A 20,143-nucleotide genomic window follows, 5' to 3' on the forward strand; every position below is an offset into this window, starting at 1 on the left:
GTCGAAGATTAAGATTAGGGTTAACGGAAGGATGCAAGGCATCGCAGTGCTAAGAGACTAGTGCATCGAAGGCGTTGCGAACCTAGAAAGAGGGTTCAATGTTCTATCCACAGTAGTATATTAGGTTGCTTCCGCATGAAGCTTATGTGTAGGGCTCAATTACAACGTCCGTCACCTCCGGCTCTTCAGCGTGACTTTGTAGGGACCACCGGTTGCGAAGTGCAGCTAAGCCCGGCCCACTACTCATTCGGTTGCTCCGTCGCACGCCAACTGAGCGCACAGTCATGTTGCGTCCCAGCCCAGTGGAACCAGGGCCACGGTTCTGTGCACTCTCTTCCAGTTTCAGTACCAGTCCAACCGCTTTGTGGTCTTCCGTGAGCTTGGGCCGTCGCTTGGCAAAATACCGGGCATATTTGTACAGAGACCAGTAGTTGCTTCCGACGTTGATAATGGCGATCATGATCTTGTAGGGCATCTGCATTCTCAGATTAATCTCAAATACACCGCGCAATATTTCATTGGGAGGCTCATCTTACATAGTAAAACAGGATAATCTTCAAGCTGATCCGCTCCTGCTTCAATCGCAGGTGAATCTCGTTGAAGACAATGGCGTTCAGTAGGTACAGCGCGAATGTGGCCATGATGAGAGAAATGCAAAACTTTGGGCGGACGACGAGGGATATTGGGAGGACGAACGGGGCTAGAATGGCAAGGACAGTCTCATACAACTAGTGCACATTAGGTCTCATCGTTGATTTCAGACTCCTTGAGGGGAGTTCAGGAAAGAGAGGGTGGACATACCTCCTGCAGTACGAATAGTTTCGTGCCGATTTCGTAAACTCCCAACTTCCACGATTTTGCGAGGTAAGTTACATTGTACCGCAGGCCGTTGACAAGAAAGAAGTTCCACCGCATAAATCGCTGCTTGAAAACGGTCATCTCCCCAAATCCACCCCGTCTTTTCCCGGGAGCGAAGAGAAACGAAGGGGGTGCGTGAGTTTCCACAAACACAGAGCTACACATCTGGATTCTTCCGCCGAGCCGTCGACAGCTGTTGCCCAGGAACCAGTCCTCGCTGATGGAGAATCCGGGATGATCCTGAAGGGTATCTCGGAGAAATGAACGTTCCCAAAGAGAGATGGCCCCATGAGGAAATGTAGCGCTGCCGATGCGTCCAGCGAAGGTGCGCTGCAGCCCCGCCAGCTTGTACTCCAGATCCTGCGCTTGCTGGCAGTATGTCCCTGGAGAGGAGTCCGCAGCAACAGCCTTAATCGTGTAGCCGATACAGCGGACAGTGTCGCTAAGCCGGGACACTACGACGGGGAAGGTAGGCGGCAAGATGCAGTCGTCGTCGATAAGGAGAGCATAGCGAAATTTCTTAGCGGCGTAACATCCAACGAATAAGGCGATGATCTTCGATCCGACTGGGCTCCAAATGTGATTGACTCCATAGGGGCGGCAAACCTCCTCAGTATGGTCAATTGGCGTTAGGGCATCTCCATTCGCGATCACGAATATGTGTGATGGAGGGAAGATCTTCACGGCTGCCTCGAGGGTCCGGCCCAAAACAGATGCTGCTCTGTAGCAGGGGATGAGCAACGCAGTATCGGGGGCTGTCGGACTGATGCGGCGACTTTCATAAAACTCGGGATCCGGAGCGTCTTGCTCAAAGGTAGCGAGAAGTGGCGTGAACGAGTAACTAAGTAGACGCGAACACGGAACAATAAGCGATGTCTCTTCATGGCTTCGGATGGGCAGAAACCTACAAGACTGCCAGGCTGATGACAATGGCCCAGCCTCCCTGTAAGATGAACTTGTGGCGCATCAACCAGTACAGCCAGTAGATAGCACCTTTCCACAGAGGCATCCCCACCAGCACGAAATACACGAATGCGACGTAGACCGTGTATGTGCCATATTCGATCACCAACTGGACCCAGTATCTGCGTTCGTGCTTAATGTTCACCAAAGTCGCCCGGTTGTAGAGGGTTCCCAAGCTGCTATCGCGGGCTCGACCCATCACACTCCGCAAAGACTGGCGAAAAGCTTTCGCGGGTTGACTGAAACTTCTCGTTTCGATGGCAGGAGGGGGGTCCGGTCTAATGGAAGCCTGTTCGCTCACAGCCCGAACTACTCCTGCCCCGTCAGGAGATGCGGAATTAGGGATGCAACCCTCGAGCTCCACCGGATACACTCCTTGGGGTCCATGCGGCGTTTCCACTACCACCTGGTCCTCTAGAAGCGGGTATATTGTCCCTCTGCCTTCCTCCAAAGCCCCCGAGTGACTCGTTTGTCGTCGTCGGGCATCGCCTGGATCCACTCCAGTGGCCGGATAGCTGGCGCCAGGTTTTCTTCGCTTGATGACAGACACCTCCTCCGCCGGGTTTGGAGCAATCGGCTGCGGGGACCAGGGTTGCAGGGACGCCTGATTCCATAGCTGCCTGAGTGACGCGGCAGCTAGAAGAGACTCGAGAATAACAATTTCCTCTGTGAGGGGCTCATTGAATGGAGTAACCATGCTGCCTGATTGAGGCCACTCCGCAGGATCAGGGTCATGAGAACAAGCCTGGGGAGGCCCCTGGCATAGTTCCCAATAAGGGCCAGGGGTCTCTCCGGGGTCAGCATCCTCGGCGACAGAGGGACTGTGCATGTAGGGTGGTTAGCCTATCGCTACCGCACTTCAGACCGGCCTTGTGACCTGTCACTAGGTGCGCGCTTTGGGCTGTCCGCCTTTATCTATATAATGAATTTTGTCGACGATCGGTCGTCACGGAATGTCTGCAGGTCGAATTCAATGCGTGTCGCTTTGATGGTGGTTACACAGGTCGAGGCCTGAAGGCCTCTTATCGAACGAGTCATGACATCTACACGATGGCATGATTGTGCATTAACTACCCCATAGACCATAAACACTGCCTTCACAACGTCCAGCGGAGATCCGAGTCAGCGCCATGCAGTTAAAGCATAGCTGGCTTGAAGTATGCTACGCTCCTTGCGCACGGACCGAGGATCTGGGGCATCTGCCTTGGTTTTTGCTTTTATTTTAATCCTACCTTATCTGATATTAGTCAATACGCAGTCGTGTTGTTTAGGATTCCTATGATCCGAACCCTAGAAGAAAGGTGAAAGCTGCTCGCTGCAACTGAGCCGATCAGGATGATCATTTCGCTTCCTCGGACAAGGATAGGAGTGTTCCCGCAGCCTCCTTGGGGATTTTTGTCCTCCCAGCTGGTCCCATGAACCTAACCAACAGCTTCACGTCTATTCCTTCAGGCTACTAGCTGAGTTGGTGGGGATCTTTGCCGCCCGCACCTGGCGTCACGGCATCCCCATCGGCGGCAAGGGGTAAACAGGGAGATCGGCGTTCCGAGACGCTGGTTTGCTGGGGCTTGCGACAGGACCAGACACTGACTCGATTCACAGGTACAGTGGGATGGAGGGGAAGGGAGATGATTGGCAGACTGGGAAAGATGGTTTCATCTGGTGGACGGATAATAAACCCGCCCACATTGCTGGGCCGCATACCAGGAAATGGGATCCGGTATTCTGCCCTTCATCCATCAACATCTCACTGTGGCTGTACCTCCGCGGATCACCCACCACCACAGATGATTACTCCTAATGATCCAGGCAATTCTATTCTCATATAGGGAATGAGTTCCGCCAACCAGAGTGGGCTGTTTGTAGGAGCTCCAAAAGCCATGGCTTGCCATCTCTTTATGGGCCTGCCAATTAATGAGGTCAGCTATGTCCATCGTAGAGGTTTGAAGTCCATCAGCTATGGGCGAGGCAGCCGAGAATGGGAATATATCAATTACGCTAAGCCTGTACCTGCCTTCACAACAGACGATGTTGTGTAACCGCTTGAACTGAACGTTGGAGTTTAAGCAATTCATGTGAGATCACTCAGATACCAGTGGTCTCGTGGGCCCCGATCACTGTTTGTTTACCCGGTTCTATTTCCTAATTTTGGAGGGCCGGCTGTATCGCACGGCCCGTGCCTTCTTGCTGGTACATCTCGTGTTCACGGGCAGCCGCACCACCGTCAACGCGCTTTCATCACTGGCAATGGTTATGATAGGATGAAGATCTCCAGAGGGTACAATCCAGCACAGGTTGCCATCCTGCAAGGGACTGCCGCAGAGGAGGCTTCATGGTCGGGCTGGTATTGATGCGACCAGACCGAAATACAGACTCAGCAAGCGATGACAAATATAAAATCAAGAACATAATATAAGTAGGTTATCGACATAGTAGCAAGCTAAAGAAGGGATAAAACCACATCAAGGAAGCAATGGGAGGACAGAATTTTTAGAAGCAGCATACCAGGGATACCTCAAGAACAGTGTCCCAGCATCATTTAATTAGGATCCAATCATAATGACGGGAAACATTACCCCTTAAGCCGCCAGACCAATCATGCTCTCTGTGGTCGGGTACAATATTCCAGAACTGCTACACTCGAAGTTAAGGGACGGCTGATGCCGCTCCTCCCCCATAGTCGAGCTTGGCAGGGACGTCTCTAGTGCGCATGGAAAATACTGATAGTAAGAGAGCTAAGCACTGTCCGAACAAGGCAACAGCCATAATACTCATTGTCGAGGAAGACCAAGATTCTGCTCAAGTGGAACATGACTTCGGGATAGGCACACCAAGTTTCTAGTACTTTCATGCGTCCAGGCCTTTCATAGGGTGTAGATTCTTCTGAATCCGACTCAATCATCGAATAGGACCTGAGTCGCAGCGGTAGGCATCTTTGTGGCTCTTCATTATGACATGCACTGTTCCAATTATACGTCGCGGTTGTATTTTCCGGTACAGGGTGAGAAGCTCTCCTTACGCTGTGGCGCGATGGCCTTGTGAGGTACTCGCAATGTTGCTAACCCTAAGATATGCATTCTCCAAGTCTTGGAGCTATTTCGTGTGGCATTGAGACAAAGGCCTTACAGGTTGCGGTCATCGTGTACGATCCTATTGGTAATGAGGATAGTAGACTAATCATTTGACATGACATCGTGTAACAACCTGTCCACCATGACAGCGGCGATGTGCTACTATAGAGCCAGTCTTTTCATGGTTCGGCAGGTGTCATGCTCTTCGGGATTCGAAGAGAAAGCAAGGAGTATCCGTTGCGGGCCCATGTCTCACTCGCTGATTACAAGTATGCCGCCCAACTCCACGGCATAGTCCACAAATTCCCATAGGGTTGTCCCATTCTTCGTGTATATCATACATATTGTTGAGAAATTTGACTGAGTCGTATTTGAGCTGTGTGTCAAGCAGTAAAAATTCGTTTTCATCAGCAGGAATTGCATCTTTCGAACTGATTGTTGCCGTGGAGAATGCTTGACTCAGTGAGTCCGAAACATGATTCAGTGTTCAGAGGTCAAAGCGTGCCTGGGGCTGAGATGTCATTTTTTTAGCCTGTACTTAACCAGCCCATTCTCAAAGGATCCATAATGTGACCTTAGAGCGACAGCACTAGGACAATCGAAGAATGGAAGAGTGGAGTTGGAATCCAAGCATCATATCTGACGGGTTCAGCTGAGCTGGTGATGTACCCTTCGAGAACTTAGGAGAAGATGAAAGAATTGACGATGGTCATACCATTCGAAACCATTCGGTCGGTCACGAGCCTGTGCAAGCGATATGAATGGCGTCTTCCAGTAATTGCAATGGTGGTGTGTCGACCGACGATGTTCATGAAGTAGACAAAGTAGTGTCAGACCGGTTCGAAATGTGAATTTCGTTGCTGATCCAGCAAACGTACATACAGATAAGAAGACACGAAGAAGACAATGAGATCATGGGCTATGCCCTTAGATGGCCAAACATCAACATTCACAATCTATGCACCTGTAAACATTAGGTACCTCCCAATGCCCGCTATTTCTAAACTGTCGGCTACGGTAGGTCGGGAAAATAACACCAAGTGCATCCTGCGGTGTGTCGTGCCTAGGAATTCTGTCTATGTTTCAATACTTATCAATGAAGAGTAGTACGAAGCTGTTGATACATATGTTTTGTCATTGAGCTTCGCTCGTAATGTTTGAATGCGGTGTTTTACACAGGTTCACCAATATATACTACTAGTAGTCTTGGAGGAAAGTAATTTCGACACATGATGTGTATGCGAGTGCCGTCCTATTCGCACTTTGAGAGTAATTCAATCCGAGTAGATCAATGGGAACTTTTTGACAAACCATTTTCATGATTCTCTTTTCTCGATTGTGTATGAGACCATCTATCTACAGTTGCTTCGCATAGGTACAAAAAGAGAGGAGGCCCCTTACCTACCAACCAAGGTTATTGTGTTGGATCGGATGCTTGCTTAGTATTCGAGGCCTGGAAGACACTCAGCTAAGCCCTTCAAACTCCGTGATAAGTATGTCAGCTCCCTGAAATGGGTAGAGACAGTCCTGGTGTCACAATAATTCTGTCACCCCCTCCTGCCCAATATGTTTCCAGAGCCCTTGCCCGCGAACATGTGCTATCGCACTGCCAGACCCAGTCTCCAATGTGTGGCGGCCTCCAATGAAAAATACTCTCATATTGAATAATTACAATAGAAGTCTTTACGACCTATACGCGACAGCCATATACATCTTCGCCTCATCGACCAACACCCCCTTCGCACCCGCTTCTACACCAAACCTCTCGACAAACAACCTCTTTGCCTCACTCCTAACCCTCAAATCACCAAAATTTCGAAACATGGGACTAGAAACAGCCTTTTCAAAAACATTCTCCGCATCAGAAACATTATAAACACGATCCTGAAACGACTCCGTCAAGAAAACTGTCTTGACAACCAACCCAGCGCCCTCCAGAAGCTCCCTCAAAGACCATTCCCCCTGTACCCAACTTTCATCCCACACAAGCTGCACCCCCAAATCACCACTAATCTCCTTAAAAATTCTACTAGGAACATGAACATCCCTCGCCGCCACATCCGTCACGATCCTCCCACCAGGCTTCAACCACCGCATCCAACCCCTAACTGCCCTGCCAGGATCAGGCAGCAACACCAACGCCGCAGCACAAGTGATCAGATCGAAGCCCTCCTCTCCGCGCGGAAGAAGACTCTCCAACCCGAGACCCGATAAATCAGAGATATCATGTTGGAAAAAAGTGACCTCCGAACCGGTCTGCTGGGCTTTGTGACGCGCCACGTCCAGCATGCCAGAACTGATGTCGATTCCAACGACCAGGCCAGATTTGCCAACTTCTTGTTCGGCGAGGAAGGATACAAGACCTGTGCCGCAGGCGAGGTCAAGAACAGACTCGCCTTCGCGGGGGGCGGCGGTGCGGATGTATGCTTCTGCTAGGGCGCCGTGATGGGAGGCGTCGTAGTTGTGGCTGCGTTCATCGTAGATGGACTGGATGATGGATGTTTGAGGGGGCATGTTTAGTACTAGATGAAGTGGTAAACAACTAGTAAAAATGTCTTTGTTGAAGGAAGATGAATTTAAAAGTCAGATCTTCTTATCATGATGCTGCGGTTGAAGTTATATATAAAAACGTAGTACTCTCGCTTATACCCGGTTGCCGCGTCTGTAAGGTTACACGTTGACGTAAATGCGTTTGAAATGGCAAGCGTTTTAGATCATCAATTCTGATGGCTTATCTAGTATTTGAACTTTTCTTTAGGTAACCTCTCATGGTTGTGATTGGTAAAATGAGGTCCAGTCGCCTTGATGCTACATCATCCTCGGACCATACTACTCCGGACAACCTCTGTAAGCCCGAGTCTTCACCTCTTTTCTCCAAATGTTTATACCTCAGATTTGGTTTTTAATCCGATAAAACCTAAAATACAATAGATGATTTATTATAATGATCATTCTCACCATTGAACATATCAACGCCTTCGTGTCTCGCTTCGCAGTGGTCTCTAGGATATGGTGGAAGAACAATCAGCCGATGTCAACCAGTGCCTCAACCTTCAAGCACTAGTCCTATCCTATCATTTGTTCGAGTGTTACAGCCAAAATCCCCGAAAGCATACCTCCCAGATACTGCCATCTATCTATCTACCTAACCTACCACATCTTCTCCCACCACCTCCTCGCCCAATGCATCCTAGCCAACTCCGCCCTCCTTCTCTCCAAGAACCCTCCATCCTCCCAGACCCGACACTCAGCATCCACCTCAGCCTTCCCAGAATATATATCAGCCTTTGCCGGATCCACCAGCTTGGTACCCCGATAGACCTTCCAAAACACAAACATTACTGCCCAAAACGCCACGCCAAAGTACGAAGTCACGAACCCCTCCACACTGAACGGGACGAAAACCGTGAACCCATTGAACAGCGTTACCGAGCATCCGATGATCAACGCCACAATAGCCGCGTATGGCTGACACGGCGACGCCCACGGGAGGAACGTCTTCCGATCGATGCCTTGTGCCTTAAGGGCACGGTACCAGGCTAGGAAGACGCAGACCATGCCGGTGTAGGTGAGGATGAAGGCGGTGGTAGTGAGATCGACGAACCAGTAGAAGACCGTCACCGCAGAGGTATCAGCGACGAGGAAGGTGATACAGGAGAGGAGGGAGACGACAAGGACGCAGTTGATTGGAACTCCGGCGGAGGTGCATTTCAGGAGAAAGGCAGGGGCTTGGTGATCGCGTGCGAGGGAGTAGAGGGTGCGGCTAGAGCTGTAGAGGTAGGCGTTTCCGCAGGACCAACCGGCTAGGAGGATGAGGAAGTTGATGAAGCCGGGGAGGCCGTGGATGCCGAGGTTCTGGATGCCAATCACCCATGGGGAGGCGGCAGATCCGGCAGCTGAGGATTCGATGGCGCTGATGAGACGAGGATCATTTGGGGAGCAGATGATGCTCACGGCGAGCACGCCGATAACGTAGAAGCCGACGATGCGGTAAAATGTCATTTTGACAACGCGGGGGATCGTGAAGCGCGGATTTTCGATCTCGCCGGCGGCCAGGGCTGGGAGGTCAGGTCCAGCCACGGAAAAAGCGGCGTAGACGACGACAGAGAACCAGCCCAGGAAGCGGCCGGTGCTGCCAGTGGTGTAGTATTCGTACATGACACCGTGGGTCCAGTTGCGGAAGCCGTAGATGTCGTGGTGGGGATTGCCGCCCAGCATGGTGATGAAGGTCAAGAGGACGAGGCCGATTAGGAGGAGGATTTTGGTGGAGGCCATGATAAATTCGGTCTCGCCATAGTATTGGACGGCGACGATGTTGAGGAGGAAGCATACGACCATGGCCATAGCAACCCATACGGCGGGGTTGACACTGGTGTTCCAGTACTGCATTACTGTCGCTACAGCCGAATATTCGGTGCAGAGAAGCATGAGTCCGCCGTAGAAGTATACCCAGCCCCTACAGATGTCAGTACAAGATTCAACGATGAGTTGGGGCTCCGTACATTGCAAATCCGAATGCTGGGTCGATGTACCGCGCTGCCAACTCGAAGATTGATCCTCGGATTGGCAAGTAGGCGCACATCTCACCCACGCAAAGGTTCGTGGGCCAGATGAACAATATGCCATAGAAGAGATACCCCAAGAACAGGGAGAGAGGCCCAGCATCGCGCAGGTAAGAACCAATGCCGACAAAAAGGCCAGTTCCAATAGATCCTCCAATGGCCATTAGCTGCACATGGCGCGATGAAAGCCCACGCTTGGTTTCGTGGTATTCAATGACGGTCCCATTTTCTGTATGAGAGAGACTATCGTCTCCAGACTCTCTGGATATGCTAGCTACCGAGGTTGACTTTCCCATGGCTGACTTTGGCAGATGTGTGGGTGTGGACGGCGAGGCCATCCATTATAAACTCTACCGTCCGTCTGCATTGACGGCAGGAACTGATAAGTGTAACTTGAATTGCAGATGGAGATAATGCAAAGTTCCAGCGAAGAGTCTGGGGAAGCATACTGGGTGATGCCATTCGTGGAGGAGCAGGACACGGATCGCGATAAGAGGCTGGATCATCGGACGATCAATCAGAAAGACAGCCGATGTTATCAGAGTTATCACGTTGCCGAAAGAGGGAGGAGATGGCGATGCCAATCTCGCCAAGTGATAAGCTCACGCGCCATCGTTTCCGTCTTTATCTGTATCTGAGTTATGATCATATGCGCAGATGGGCATTTACTCTGTGGATAAGAACTGGCGATTGCAACCAGCTTCAAACGATTGCAAGAAAGCAGATGTGACAGTCTCGATCTACCCACACAGCAAAATTTCACATAGTGGATGAAAGTTCAGCAAAAAAGTCCTAACATCGGCTTAATCATGGAATGCGACATTTTCCTACAGAAGTCGCGAGCTTCCAGTAGTTCACGATCCTGACTGACGAAACTCATATTTATAACTGCTTTGTCTGCTGGTTGTCAGGTGCATATGGTCAGCTTGGTTGATTCCAAGAAAATGAAAATAAGATTGGTCAGTATTGCTACGTATCCTTCAACCTAACCTATATTCACTTGCTCACAATTCTTCAGAGCTTCCCCGCCGTTTACCCCGGATTATCCTCGCTCGGGCTTGGGAGGCGCCTGTGACTTCCCCTCTTTTGTCGGGATTTGATTTCAGCGCCATGCCTGTGGCTTCGGAGTCGCGGTGCAAAGCATACCGACTTGCATACTGGCTCAGTGGTGCCAACACTTGGCTTGCTCTGGTCATTCTTGCATTGACTCTCTTTGACCAATGACAAAACCCTGGATGTACCATCAACTATGACCAACGCGACGCCATGAGATCTGCATATTTGCATCGGCCCTATAAGCAGGACTTGGCTTTACTATTTTTCCTGTTGGTGGAATCAATCTAATACATTTGCATGAATCCGGAAAATATGCGATATAAAGCAGCTGGTGGTGTCTTGCACATCATGATCTACGCTGGTTCACAGACAAGAATCTCCAGCAGTCACGATGAAGCTCTCTTTCCTTTCCGTGTTTTTGACCTCCGCTCTCGCACTCCCATCTCCCCGCTCAACGAGAAATGATATACCTCCATTTTTCCTCCTGGCCGGCGATAGCACCACCGCCGTCCAATCCAGCGGTGGAGGCGGCTGGGGCGATGGCTTCATCAACACGACACTTCACCAGGGAGCCAAAGGCATAAACTACGGCCACAACGGAGCCACAACCGTCAGTTTCCGATCCGGAGGCGACTGGGCCACTGTCCTGTCCAAAGTCGAAGAGTACAAGTCTGACTACCGAGCCTTTGTGACCATCCAATTTGGCCACAACGACCAGAAGGCCTCCGCGAACATCTCTATAGCTGAATACACCAGTAATCTGGAGCAATTCGCAGAAGATGTCAAGAATGCAGGAGGCACATCTATTCTGGTGACGCCCTTGTCTCGTCGCAACTACGATAATTCTACTGGGACGCCTCTCGTAATTGAGAACTTGGCGGACCAGCGAGCGGCGACTATTGAAGCTGCGAAGAATACCGACACGTCATATATTGATTTGAACAAGGCGAGTACGGATTACCTGAATAGTATCGGGCCGGCCGATGCGTATACGTACAATTTGGCGTCGGATGATTATACGCATTTGAACGACGAGGGGAGCATAGTGTTTGGGGGAATGGTGGCGTCGTTGATTGATCAAGATTTTGCAGAGCTGAAGAGTGATGGCTATGTTACGGTGAAGGCGAAGCTTCTGACTGCGTTGGAGAAGGGAGAGTACTACTGGCCTTGATCGCTGGTTTCTCGATGGGATTTTAGTCCTCATATGTCGCCTATATACTGCTTATTGATCTATGCGCAATGGTTAGTGGATAATATTTATCAGGCAGAAAATGACAAATTTCACATCCCAGTTTGGGTGATCTTAACACGACGTGTTTGTGTTATTCTTATGCTTTGGTCACTAGCAATATTCATTCAAGAACTAATGTTCCGGGCTTTTTCGACCATGCTGCTCTGTTGATCTAAACCATTCTGTAGATACACTGCATCAATCCCCTATGCTCTGGCCTTCAAACAGCAAATCTGTATCCCAATCAAACGTTTGTGCATCCATATGTGTCATCCAAAACCAAAGAAATCTATTCTATGACCCGAATAACCTCCGATATTCTGCTCCACTGACTCAGCTTAGCAGGATAGCACCATCCAGTGTAACATTCTTGATCACAGCTCAAAGATAAAGACGTAGGACTTTGAAGGTTTTATAAAATATGAGTGTATCATGGTCGTCAGACATCGCAGGGGCCCTTGAGGTAGCTATATAACCTTGAGTATTGGATCATCTATCATTGCATCTACTGACAACAGCAGTGTCTGCCCTTAATGTACTCATGGAATTTTCCACCACTACAATATGGACCATTGGGTCTGAGGCAGTCGTATCACTGTCTGCATTTGGTGTTGGAGACGTTGCACATAAAATCCTCTACGTGCAATGTTAAGGTAGTTTCATGCATTGAATTATGCAAAGATATTTGATGCCAAAGCGTAATACCTCACAGATTAGAAATGACACGAGTATCCCTGTTCTATATCTTTGTCTATATAATAGCCACCGAACCGAAGCATGTGATATTCATGGATCCTTCAACCAAGGTCTTTCAGCCCATTAGATATGTTCAAAGTACAACAGCGAATATTTTAAATAGAGATATATCCTCTCTAAACAGACTCTCCTGTCTCAGTCGACCACAGAATCCCCCATGTTATCCTCCCAGCAAAGCAGAAACAGACTACAAAAAGAAGCAAGGACCTCTACACCCTACACACAATATCCAATCACGCAGCAAAGTCCACAAACAATGACAAACAAGCTTCTGCTGCCAGATGACATACCTGCGCAGCACGTCAGCCCAGATCTATAGCACGGCGAAATACAGCCCTTCTATGTATGCAATGTTATGTGAATTATTGCATGGGCTTCTGCAAGGTTCGGTGGGTGTCAGCAGACATTTTTCTGCAGCAGAAGTAGATGTAAGACAGTCTGGTAGACTTCAGAAAGTAGTAGGAAGTATAGGCTACCAAATGGTACATAGGGAGTAAGTGTTGGAACCTGAGAAATCTCTCAACACACCACCACCACCACACCACAACAGACTCAGCTGGCACACACACACATACACCCCAGCTAACTACTTGACTTCCTGATCGGCAATCTTCATCCGACAGCCATGACATCCCCCGTTACATCCCCCAAAAATAACAGCAACAAGGCAAAGGAGAAATGCCATCTCAGACGCAGGGAGGGAGGGAGGCGAATCCCGAATCAAGAAGGTGACAGTGGAAGTGCAGTCTAGAGTCGGGTGCAGTGCATGAGAATTGAGACAATAATAGCAATAGCAGCAAGTCCAGTCCAGTCCAGTCCAGCCAGACCCGAGTAGTAGTACTCACTAACCTACTAGTAAATTAGTTAGTTAAACTACCAAGTTAGTTAGAATTTAGTAGCTAATAGCAAAGTGTTACTCGGCCGTGACATCGAATAACCACGCAGAACTAAGAATCGGCTTATCTCCGTTCCCTCTGATTGCATACAGCCGGTACCCTTTGTTACCATACTTACATACACCGAATACATTGTCACAGTTAAATGTCTCAGCCAGGTTCACCAGGCAGTCATTCATTCATTCAGTGCCCTATATTCACTTCTACCAGCATAGACATAGTTGAAATACTCTTCCTCTTTACCTACCACACACCCATCATCCATTATCTGTCATCCATAATCCATCATCCATCATCGATCACCCACCCAATACCGTATAACCCAGTAAACAACATAGTAGTAACTTTCCCATTCCACATGCAGGGACCACCCAAAGGTCCGTGCATCCAACCGGTCTTCTCTCCTAACTTAGTAGCCTACTAGCTAAACTGCAGTAAGAAGGTAAGTAGGTGTGGTGGGTTGGTTAAAATGACGGGCGGCCGGCCGGGCGCGTGCGCGGACGTGGATACCTTCCTTCCCTTCCTTACCTATCTATCTACTCCGTATGTATGTACTATCTATTAATTTTTCTCTCCATTCCTGCAACGCGTTCTGCACGGCGGCCCGTGGCACGGGAAGACTTTTAGAAGGGGGGCCAGCGCTATGGCGCTAATTTAGGTGTGTGTGTGCGCATGCGAACGGAAAGACGGATGGCTATCTACTATCTATCTATCTACCTCGGAAGTAAGGACTAAGAAGTAAGTAGGTGTGGTATGGTGGGGAGCTATCGAGGTAAACTTACCTATTTGTCTAGGAGTTTAGCTACTTTGTCCGACAATGGGAATAAGTAAGATACATGAATGAGTGAGTGAGTGAGTGAGTGAGTGAATGAGTAATTGGACATTTCTAATAAATTGAAAATCATTTCATCACATCCCATCCATCCGAAAACCCTCGTAGAATAATAATAACAATAGTATGGTGTAGTAAAGTGATCCGACACCAACCGTTCTGGGGCCCAAAAATATCCCTCATCCGAACAACTAACACACACCAGCAAGCAAGACAGCAAGAAAAACCAGCATAATCCCGTTCCCGTAGCGTGCAGGATCGTCAAGGCTCAGCCGCAGTTCCGCTCCACCACTCCACAAGCTGGTTGGAGTAAAATAGAAGGATGAATATTACATCTAATAGCAACTAAGTGTAGTGTAGTGAAACTTACAAGTCAAGAGAAATCTCCTCGGAGTAACTGCGGGTAATACTATCATGGTATCTAGATACGAAGCGACTTGCATTAGTAGTTTAGAAAATTACTAGGGGAGGTACTACGAGTCTACGAAACAGGTTTAGCTAGGCTAGCTGGTAGCCTGGCAAAGCAATTATGGAGAGAAAATAATAATAATAATAATAATAATAATAAAAGAGGTAATGAATAATAGCGCGCTAATTTCAATTACTTTTGCTGGCTGCATAACGCTACTGTAGGTCTTATGTTGCTTAGGGTGAGACCGCGTAGCACCAGGAACGGTCGAGTCAGCTTTTCAATGGGCTTGTGTGTTATGTACTACTGGGGGAATCCCTGTTTAGTAAAGTAGTAGTGGGTGTGAGGTAGTGGTGATTATTGGTTGTTAGTTAGTAGTGGGTATTATTGGGTGTGCGCGCGCTTCCCACCATTATTTACTACTACTATCGTTGCTGTTCAATGCTGTGGTTAGATGTGCAGTGGCAACTGGCAACTGGCAAGGTTACATATCATGCAACAATCAGGCCGAGGAGCTTTCTCCACAGATGGGAGAGCGCGGACATATTGCATACATAGAAAGGTGGATTAGTTAGTCGAGATAGGTATAGTAGACTGTGGTTGACAATCACATCTTACTAGACCGGATGGGGTCATTGGAGTGCAAGTCAGCGAGGTATTATTACTCCAACCACCTAATTGTTGGTCACCTATCTTGAATTAACCAAACACACTTCAAAGGTGTATTATTAATCTCGTCACCGTCGTACATTGCTACTTATTTACTTACTAGTATGTCTGGGTCTAGATGATTAAGGCGATGGTGTGGGAGACCGACTAGAAGACAATTGGCTACTATTCCAACAGACCAAAACAATGTGGAGGGGAGGGCCTCCCGTGCCAATTGCAGTGTGGAGGGATGCCCACCGGCCAGTGCAACACCACATCGTGACGGACTGCAATTACTGGTCGAGGCTGAAGAGTGGAGACGCTACTGGTGGGGTGGGATAAGAAGGACAACTGCAGTGACAGCGGGCCTATCATCATCCCGGTCCTTAATTTACTCGGCCATTGGGGGATTGTCGGAGCTACTAAGGAATGGCGTGCTACTACTTCAGTCGCCCGTAATTAGGGAGTTATATCCGGCCATCTGATAGCAAATCAGCCCTAGAGGCGTTCCGTGCCCCCCTGTGGTCAACCAGAGCATGTAACAGCTATTCAGCACCTAGATCAAGGGCACATTGTATCCCAATGTCGACCAGGGCTACTTGAATATCCCGCATCGCACAGCCTGCGCAAAACGGTGGTTAGCGTCCCTGGAGTATCCGCGAAGAAAGCACGCGTGAGATCCCGATGAGGCCAAGCTTGGTACCTCGACTCGGTGCTTACAGCCTTATCCTGTAAGTATTATTACTTTTGTGACGAGGCCCACGGCCCGTGCAGAAGTTATCTCGCGCCCATGATGCCATCTTGCATATCCGCTCGAGCAAAGACCACCAAGGCGCCTGTATTCCACGATCGCCATGCACGCCGTCGGAGATTTTTCTTCTCAGGCTGCCTGTTACTCGCGTCGCGCAGGATCGACAATGCGATTGTTCTATGCTTCGTATGGATGGGTAGCTGTCCGTACGGAGTACAGGAAGGCTGATGACGCTGCGGTGCACCATATCGGACCATAGTGGTCCGTGACACCCGTTGCTAGATCCCTGTCTGTATCCTGTTGCCAAGCTTGCTCGGATTACTAGGTTGATGCTTCATGCGCCTATCATCGGTGCAACACGTCCTCTGGATGCGTCTCAGATCGTCGGCAGCTTCGCATATGTACACGCTCGAGTCGGGCGGCTCTAGGTATCCGCATCGCTAGTTGACGTCTGTATAGTACAGCGTTCGTCGCATCTCGCGGAAAAGCAGGGAGGTCTCGTTCCTTGTTTTCCTCTGGGGATTCAGGGGAGCTGGTGAATCTCAGATGCATCAAGTCGTATAGTAACACGATCGCACCCGCCCCTAACCCACAACGCCCTCGGACCAGCCGTCTCCAGTAGAGCGCTAAGGAGGCACTGGTAGGAGATCTTCCGCAATGGGACCCCAGACTGGTTAGGTTCGGATTACTCGGTTTCTGACAGGTGTACTAACGTATCGTTCCTCGGTAGCCTTGACGGCGGATCGAAGGTTGCGGCAACACCAACGTGATGATTGGCATCTCCGCAATCGGTACCTGTATATAAGGGGATGCTAGCGTCCTGCCGACTACCCATTTCTTTCTCGAGCTTTAGCAGTAGTAGCTGGTTCTGGTGGTGACGATGCGTGTGTGTAGATCCAGGGTATTGCGTACCTGCTCGATCAATACCAATAATACCACCGATGCACCACCTGACACCGCACTAAATGGCGCTTGAGCTGTCGGTGGCCTCAGGTGTCGAGGGTCTGTGGTCAGCCAGAAAGAGGGACCGTGCGATGAAAGGAACTGAAGGAAATAACCTCGGAAGGGTGTAAGAACCGCTGGCGAGCTCAGCTCACTCCTACGTGTCCGCTATCCATGGGTGCGATGAATTATGCTTCGCACGAGTCATACTGCTGTTTCGATATGGTTGTGCAACACCGGTCGACAACGTCCCATTCTCAAGCCATGATCCCAGAATTCTGAGATTCTCCTACCCTCTTCATTTACAATGCGCGGATAAAATCTTGCATATCCCACCGTCGACGTATCGTAGACGGACCATGGACCCCGTGCTAGATCCATGCATGGAAGCTGTCCTCAAACACCTTCACTGCCAGCAATCATTGTTCAACGTTCTGTCTGCAAGCCCATAGACGTCATAACGTGGGATGTTGCCAGACATGTTCAACCAATCGGCCATTGTAGCACTCACGTCGGCAGCAAAGGTGGGCGGTAAATCCTGGGTAAATGGGATCCTCGTGCAGCACTATAGGTTACCATGCAACACCATCCCTTAACGCTGCAAGGAATCTTGGTTCCATACGGACTTCAAATCATGTTAGCAACCCAGTAAGTACATGGGATATCTCTTTTGTGCGCTTGTTGTTGTAAGTCGCTGGCACTTTACAGGGATCTCACAGGCTCCAGCAGGACGGGCTTTCGTATGCCGCTCGGAGTATAGCTTTCATTCTGTAGATCGCGCGTCTATAATCCATGACTGGAATATATCGGTTGAAGACACAGGAATTGTATTCTGCTCAATGTCTACTTGATACTAGGAGTTCTGTTCCAAATCAGTTCTCATTGCGATGGCGCAGCGGTCGTGCGACTAACAACCGCCCGTTAAAGTTGACAGTCAGCAGGTCCGCAACCATCCGCACTTCCCCCATGCACATCCTGGATAAGACTGGACAGTCGCTTGTGCATAATGCGTGGACACTCTAATCAGTGTTGTGTTTGGGCCTGCCTCGGAATGGCGACGATACCTATGCTCAGGCAATTTAGCATGAAAGTCAAACTCGCGTGCGCCAGTCACCTCTTTGGAATTGGAGACGAGATTGGCCAATGCGACCAACGTGGACACGATACTTTGGAGGGAATCCTCGTGTTGGTTGGTTGTCCGTTCCCGGAAATCGAGGGCGAACGCGCTGTTCCTAGGGAACCGACCCCAGTGCTTCAGGGGACGCCAGTCCTTGGGGAAACTGACCAAGATGATCAGCTATGGGCGGCGTTCAGATCCAATCAACGGGCAGTGGAATGTCGGAAGCTACTAGTGCAACCGATGAGCTCCGGATTATTTCGCCCACGGCCTTTGCCAAGTCTTCATCGTCGTCCGCTTGACAGGGAAAGGTACTCCACTAGGCAACGATCAACTGCCCGATGGGGGCGTTGCGGAAGATGAGGTGAAACCGAACAAAAAAAGAAGTCGTCAATTAACCTTAGTAGCCGGGACCAAAATTGGACACCGCCCGATGGAAGCGAGGAAGGATGAACCTAGGTAGTTGGATGCCTAGGCGCATCTGTGTTCCATCGTGGAGAAAAGATGGCTGGGGGAGTAACCGCCATTCTCGTTCGTCGGGATTGGTACGGTCTTCGCGACTTTGACTTCCCAACAGTTTGTTAACACGATGAGGTATCAGCTTGGTACCATACTTTGCAGCTCACCAAGCAGTCATTCGTCTTTCTTTCCCTCCAGGCAGCTCACTTTCCAGCCGGTGGAATGACCTCAGGGGTCCCACCCGCAGCAACGGATCGAACGGATACGATTGGCAAAATACCCGCTGGATCCAGGGAAATCCCCCACACGAACCTTGAACCTTCTCATTCGTCCTCCCCACAAAATGGCGCAGGCTCGGTTTTCCATGCTGCGGTCCGGTCGTGAGACTAGTGCAGGAGATAGACTGACGGACTGACTGAGAAGTGAGAAGATGGTCCAGTGCTCCAGCTCCAGCTCGCAACCGGTCCTTCCTTTTCCTGTCTCTCCACCCCCCAACGTCTTCCTTCCTTCCTTCCTTTCCTTGCCAAATTGGCGCCAGCTGCGATTAATTACGATCAGTTCCATTGTTTCCCTCCATTACCCTGATTGGGGGGTTTTTGAAGCGGCGCCAGCCGCCACCACATATGTAAGCAGTTAAGCAGGGCTAGGCAGCCCACCGACTCGGGCGTAGCCGTCGAAGGTTTAATGGATTGGTTTCCCTCCAACCCCAACCAGCCGACCCGTCGACGTGGTTTCTTTTTCCCTCTTTGTTCCTACCCCATACGGATGACGGATACTTCTGACTGGGATCTCGCTTCCATCGTGGCTCCTGCTAAAGCCGGAGGCAATAGTGGCCGATCCGGGCAGTCACGAGGTCTGGGGTTGAATTCCACCCTGAACTCTGGCTCCTGCCGAGAGAAACGACCCAAGAGGCTAAGACGGGCCAAATAACGGCTTGGGAGACCGAACCGGTATGGTTCTCTTACGGCCTTACCATATCTTACCCTTTCACCAGCGTCAATGTTACCTGCGCGCCGTATCAATAATTACCCCAGGTCGCACACCAAAAAGCAGGACCGGCCACAATCGGCCTGCAGCCCGTGAGCCTGCCTGATCTAGTTAGCCTGCATACTAGTCCGGTAGCCTGAACGCCCTTGACTTTTAGTAGTGACACACCAACTCACCGGTAATCTAATCTGCAATACATTTGCCGATGATAAGTGACAGTGGCCGGTTGGAAAAAAGAAACGCTGTAAGTAACGCTAGATAATCATAATCTTCTATCTAGAGTCGTCTCTTGGCTAGCAACCCTTTGTGGATTCATTAGCTGCTTACATCGTCGGGATTCCCTGGATGCTTCAGGACCCAGAAGAGTATGCGAGGTTCTAGAAAGGCAAGGCTGTGTTTGTGTTGTCTCCGAATGGCACCGCCTGCTTTACTTCTCCTCAGTCAATACGTGACAGACCAGACTGAACCTAATTCAACACACAGACTTTATGTTGTATCCCGGATGGGTGCGATATTCTGGCATGCAACACGAGCTTTTTTGATTATCCTTTATTTTGGATCATCTTGATCGACTAATACTGCAGCAAACTAGCCGTAGTCTTCAG

General features: G+C 49.7%; 4 protein-coding genes across 4 annotated transcripts; 1 reads left to right on the forward strand and 3 right to left on the reverse strand.

Annotated features, from left to right (window-relative positions):
* Positions 1 to 142: 142 nt before the first annotated feature.
* AKAW2_30138A (glycosyltransferase family 2 protein) lies at positions 143 to 2,650 on the reverse strand (the record flags this gene model as incomplete). Its single annotated transcript, XM_041686618.1, has 4 exons — positions 143 to 475; positions 537 to 728; positions 802 to 1,699; positions 1,767 to 2,650. The coding sequence occupies 4 exons, from the start codon at positions 2,648 to 2,650 to the stop codon at positions 143 to 145; spliced, it is 2,307 nt and encodes a 768-aa protein (XP_041540585.1).
* A 3,925-nt stretch (positions 2,651 to 6,575) lies between these two features.
* Positions 6,576 to 7,406, reverse strand: AKAW2_30139A (class I SAM-dependent methyltransferase; the record flags this gene model as incomplete). Its single annotated transcript, XM_041686619.1, has 1 exon — positions 6,576 to 7,406. The coding sequence occupies one exon, from the start codon at positions 7,404 to 7,406 to the stop codon at positions 6,576 to 6,578; it is 831 nt and encodes a 276-aa protein (XP_041540586.1).
* A 636-nt stretch (positions 7,407 to 8,042) lies between these two features.
* AKAW2_30140A (putative proline permease) lies at positions 8,043 to 9,792 on the reverse strand (the record flags this gene model as incomplete). Its single annotated transcript, XM_041686620.1, has 2 exons — positions 8,043 to 9,348; positions 9,395 to 9,792. 2 exons carry the CDS (start codon positions 9,790 to 9,792, stop codon positions 8,043 to 8,045), a joined length of 1,704 nt encoding a protein of 567 aa, XP_041540587.1.
* Positions 9,793 to 10,901: 1,109 nt separating this feature from the next.
* Positions 10,902 to 11,681, forward strand: AKAW2_30141S (rhamnogalacturonan acetylesterase; the record flags this gene model as incomplete). Its single annotated transcript, XM_041686621.1, has 1 exon — positions 10,902 to 11,681. One exon carries the CDS (start codon positions 10,902 to 10,904, stop codon positions 11,679 to 11,681), a length of 780 nt encoding a protein of 259 aa, XP_041540588.1.
* Between the last annotated feature and the right edge of the window lie 8,462 nt (positions 11,682 to 20,143).

This window comes from Aspergillus luchuensis, chromosome 3 (genome assembly GCF_016861625.1).
Source record: "Aspergillus luchuensis IFO 4308 DNA, chromosome 3, nearly complete sequence".
NCBI classification, from domain to species: Eukaryota; Fungi; Ascomycota; class Eurotiomycetes; order Eurotiales; family Aspergillaceae; genus Aspergillus; species Aspergillus luchuensis.